A 1,497-nucleotide genomic window follows, 5' to 3' on the forward strand; every position below is an offset into this window, starting at 1 on the left:
GGCTGCAGGGTGCCATGGGGTGGGTCTGGGTGTGTCCCTCGTGTCCCCATCCACGTTTGAAGTGCGGGGGTGTAATCACAGGGTGGGCACATCCCTCCTCCCACGGCCGCGGCCAGAGCCGGTTTAACCACACGGTGAAACGTCCCGATTGCAGCGGGTCTGGCTGTGCCATAAACAACAGCCGGGAGCACGGCTGGCTCAGGAGCAGCCTGGAGAGTGGGAATTCTGTGGGTTTGGGGGGGGAAACACCAAAATGGGGCCTGGGGGTGGCTCCTGCCAGAGCTGCCCCACAGAGGGGACACATAAAGGGTGTGAACGCTCTGTGGAGCATCTGTAGGTTTGTGGGATATGGGTGGCTTCCTGAGCATCTACAGCTCCAGGGGACATTTATGGGTCCACAGAATGTGGATGGCTCCATGGGACATCTATGGGTTCCAGTTCCAAGGGACACACACGACTCCATGGCACATGAATGGTTCCTTGGGACATGCACAGACCTAACACAGATGGCTCTGTGGGACATCCACAGCCCCCAGGGACGTGTATGGTTTCATGGGATGTTTCCATGGGTTATCCATGGACATGTATAACTTCACAGGACACCTATGGGACACCCACAGCTTCATGGGACAAATAGGGTTAAATAGGGTTCCATAGGACATGCAGAGCTCTCTGGGACAGCCATGTGTCCATGGGGGAAACAGGGCTCTGTGGGACATCCATGGGACACACACAGCCCCATGGGCATCCTGCCCCTGATCCCCATCTTCCAATCACTGCACCTGAGCCCTCAATCTGTCCCTGTCCCCATCTCCCATCCCTGTCCCTCCTACCTGGCACCCTGCCCCAGTCCCTGCCCCACTTTAGATCCCTGTTTCCACCTCCCATCCCTGTCACTGCCCTCATTGCTGTCCCCTCTCCCTGACACCTGGCCCATATCACCATCTCCCACCCCACAGCCACATCTCCCTCCATACCCCAATGTCCCCCCACAACGCCTCCACCTCATTGTGTTCCCCAAACTCTCATAGAGCCCTCACCCTTTTGTACACTCCATAGCCCCCAGAGCCCCCTACACTCATCTCTCCCTTGCCCCCCAAATCCCTGTTCCCCATGCTCCCCAAGGCCCCCTGTGCCCCCATTCCCCATATTCCCCATGCACTCCTACCCCATATGTCCCCTACAGTCCCCAAGGCCCTCTATGCCCCCACACCTCCAGTAGCCCCACACTCCCCATACCCCCTAAGCCTCCTCATGCCCCCATACCCCCTATAGGCCCCAAACCCTCCTAACTCCTCCATACCCCCCCATATCACTTACAGCCCCCACACTCCCCTATAGTCCCCAAGCCCCCTGTGCCTCCTCATGCCCTCATACCCCTATAGCCCCTGTACCCTACAGCCCTCCATGTCCCATGTGCTCCCCATGCCCCCATACCCCTCCATGACCCCAATACCCCCCATGCCCCCATACCCCCCCATGACCCCATACCCCTCT

General features: G+C 58.9%; 1 protein-coding gene across 1 annotated transcript in view; it reads right to left on the reverse strand.

The window, feature by feature from the left end:
* The window catches only part of RNF215 (ring finger protein 215), a 7,965-nt gene extending 6,484 nt beyond the window's left edge, over positions 1 to 1,481 (reverse strand). Inside the window, exon 1 of the mRNA XM_014309736.2 lies at positions 1,438 to 1,481. Coding sequence (XP_014165211.2) covers positions 1,438 to 1,481 — 44 coding nt within the window. The remainder of the gene's footprint in view (positions 1 to 1,437) is intronic.
* Positions 1,482 to 1,497: the final 16 nt, after the last annotated feature.

This window comes from Geospiza fortis, unplaced genomic scaffold, assembly GCF_000277835.1.
Source record: "Geospiza fortis unplaced genomic scaffold, GeoFor_1.0 scaffold224, whole genome shotgun sequence".
Taxonomy (NCBI): Eukaryota; Metazoa; Chordata; class Aves; order Passeriformes; family Thraupidae; genus Geospiza; species Geospiza fortis.